The sequence below is a fragment of the Cyprinodon variegatus genome, unplaced genomic scaffold (genome assembly GCF_000732505.1).
Source record: "Cyprinodon variegatus isolate N-32 unplaced genomic scaffold, C_variegatus-1.0 Scaffold1602, whole genome shotgun sequence".
NCBI classification, from domain to species: Eukaryota; Metazoa; Chordata; class Actinopteri; order Cyprinodontiformes; family Cyprinodontidae; genus Cyprinodon; species Cyprinodon variegatus.
The window spans coordinates 34,787-37,121 of record NW_015152055.1 but is presented as its reverse complement, the minus strand read 5'-3'; the positions used below and the strand labels follow the sequence as shown (position 1 = coordinate 37,121).

The following is a 2,335-nucleotide window of genomic DNA, read 5'->3' as shown; positions in this document are numbered from 1 at the left end:
AGAGCCGGTGACGCTTCAAACATTGATAAACAACATCTAGTGTGTGTAGTGCTTATAAAATTAGCATAAATGTAGCAAGAAATGCTGCTGTTCTTTTTAAAAGATATGCACCCTGATGCTTACGACAAGCATAAAAACATTATACATTTTTTTGCATAGGTATAAAAAGAAACCAATAGTGTACCTACCAAAGTGGAAATCAAACCTACGCCCTTCGGTAAACCCTATGGTATGCTACTAACTGCTGCATGAAGAATAATTATTCAGATAAAAAAATGGAATCTTTCTGCTATATCTGAACTAAAAAAGTGCTCAAGTCTTATTAACTGAATAATAATAATTACTAAACAAATATTTCATTCTAAAATGGGGAAATAAGGGCTCACAGTGAGGTGGTTTCGGGTAATTCGTTAAAAAAAGAAGCTGGTTAAAAGACAGCGTTTGCATTTTATTTGAAAACTTGCTGTTTGGCATTGATGCTCTAATAGCAGGAATCCATGATCCTCCTCATGCTCATGAACCTCATGCCGCTCATTCCCATCTCCCTGAAGCTCCTGTACTCCCCGGGCCTCAGGTACATCATGCGCCCTTTGTAGTGGGGCTGCTCGTACATCAGCCAGTGGCCGTCCATCACATGGCAGGACATGCAGTCGGACATTTGGTAGCGATCCATGATGGATTCACAATCCTCCATCAGCTCGTACATCTGGCCTCCGAAGTCCTCCCTCTCATAGATCCTCATCCTGAACTGGCCTCTGTGCTGTAAATCAAAATAAAGACATCTCATCAGAGCAACCTTGCCTAGTTTTCTTTGTGTTACTCTTTATTTAAACGTCCATACCATGGGGATCATGCGGCAAGACTTGATACAGTCGCTCATGCCCATCCGCTGATAGTCAGAGTACTCTCCTCTCCTCACAAAGAACTGGTTTCCCATAAAGTTTGTGTTGTCATAGACCATGAAGCAGCCGCTCTCCACCCTGCAGGAGTGACACCTGCTCAGGTGGGAGGACATGTCAGCACAGTCGCTGCTGGTCTCATAGGAGCGACCCTGGAAATTTCTTTCCTCGTAGAAAATGATCTGAAAAGGCAAAGGAAATATTATCACTCTGACAGTCACTCTTCAGCATCTAAACATGCCATAAACATTAAAAGCAGACGTAAAGAACACACCTTTCCCATGGTCATGACTACACTGGCACTTCTTTTGGGTCTAATGGACTTCCCAGTTTTATCCAGATCCTCCCGCTGCTTTTATACCAGAACTTGCATCCAAAAGGGTTTATGATCTCTTTGTCCAAATTCCTGACAGAGCAACATGGAGCAGCAGCCCTGCCCAGCCCGACAGCTCTGGTCGGTTCAGTTCAAAGAGAGCTTTAATCGATTGGGATTTGCCATGGTTGCATTTGTGAGTAGAGGCCCCGTTTGTTTTGTCCCTGCTACTGCTATAATCGTGTGCTTTCCACTGAACGAGAAACAATTAATCTGAAAAAAAAAACAAATCCTTTTATAGCCTCATGCATTTATATGCTTGCTAAAATATAAAAACCCTTCAATCATTTAATTCACAGTTAAAACCTTTGTGTTATTGTGTTACTATGGAATCATAAACAGAAATAAATATTTAATTCAATTCAATTGAGTTTATTTATATAGCACCAAATTCACAACACATGTCGTCTCAAGGCACTTTACAGTTCACCAGATCATACAGTCAAATTGATACAAAGTTTTCTATCTAAGGAAAACCAGCTGATTGCATCGACTCATTGACTCTTCAGCAATCCCTCACACTAAGCATGCTTGTAGCGACAGTGGAGAGGAAAAACTCCCTTTTAACAGGAAGAAACCTCCAGCAGAACCAGGCTACTGTATTCGACTACTGTTATCCATGAAATAAAGGAAAATCTACGCGGTGGATGTATTTTTGCAATTTCTCTGTAGCAAATTGGTGTAGTGTTTGCTTTGATTATTGCAATTTGACAAAAATGGAAAATTAGCAGCAACAGCTACTTCAAGAAAAGGACCAATAAGACTTTTGTCATTTTGTTTAAACTAGTGTAAACAAAAATACATTTTGTTTGGAACAGCTCTCTGGACAATTTCATCTTTTTTTAAATGTGTAGCCTTGAAAAAAAGTAAAAAAAGAAAAAAAAATATATATATATATATATAAATATATACATATATATATATATATATATAATATAAATAAATATATATATATTATATAAACAGTAATATAAACATATGACTTTAAATTTAGTTCTAACATTTTTTTAAGCGAAATGCAAGCGAAATTTCATTAAAGCTAACAACCTTAATAAAAAATATT

General features: G+C 37.8%; 1 protein-coding gene across 1 annotated transcript; it reads right to left on the bottom strand.

The window, feature by feature from the left end:
• Positions 1–294: 294 nt before the first annotated feature.
• Positions 295–1,425, bottom strand: LOC107104058 (gamma-crystallin M3-like). Its single transcript, XM_015403970.1, has 3 exons — positions 1,174–1,425; positions 842–1,081; positions 295–760 (listed from the first exon to the last, which is right to left on the bottom strand). The coding sequence occupies exons 1-3, from the start codon at positions 1,186–1,188 to the stop codon at positions 482–484; spliced, it is 534 nt and encodes a 177-aa protein (XP_015259456.1). The 5' UTR covers positions 1,189–1,425; the 3' UTR covers positions 295–481.
• Between the last annotated feature and the right edge of the window lie 910 nt (positions 1,426–2,335).

Coding starts and splice junctions, on each gene's coding strand:
- LOC107104058 (XM_015403970.1), bottom strand. Junction 761..841: donor CTTGCCGCATGATCCCCATG/GTATGGACGTTT, acceptor TTTGATTTACAG/CACAGAGGCCAGTTCAGGAT.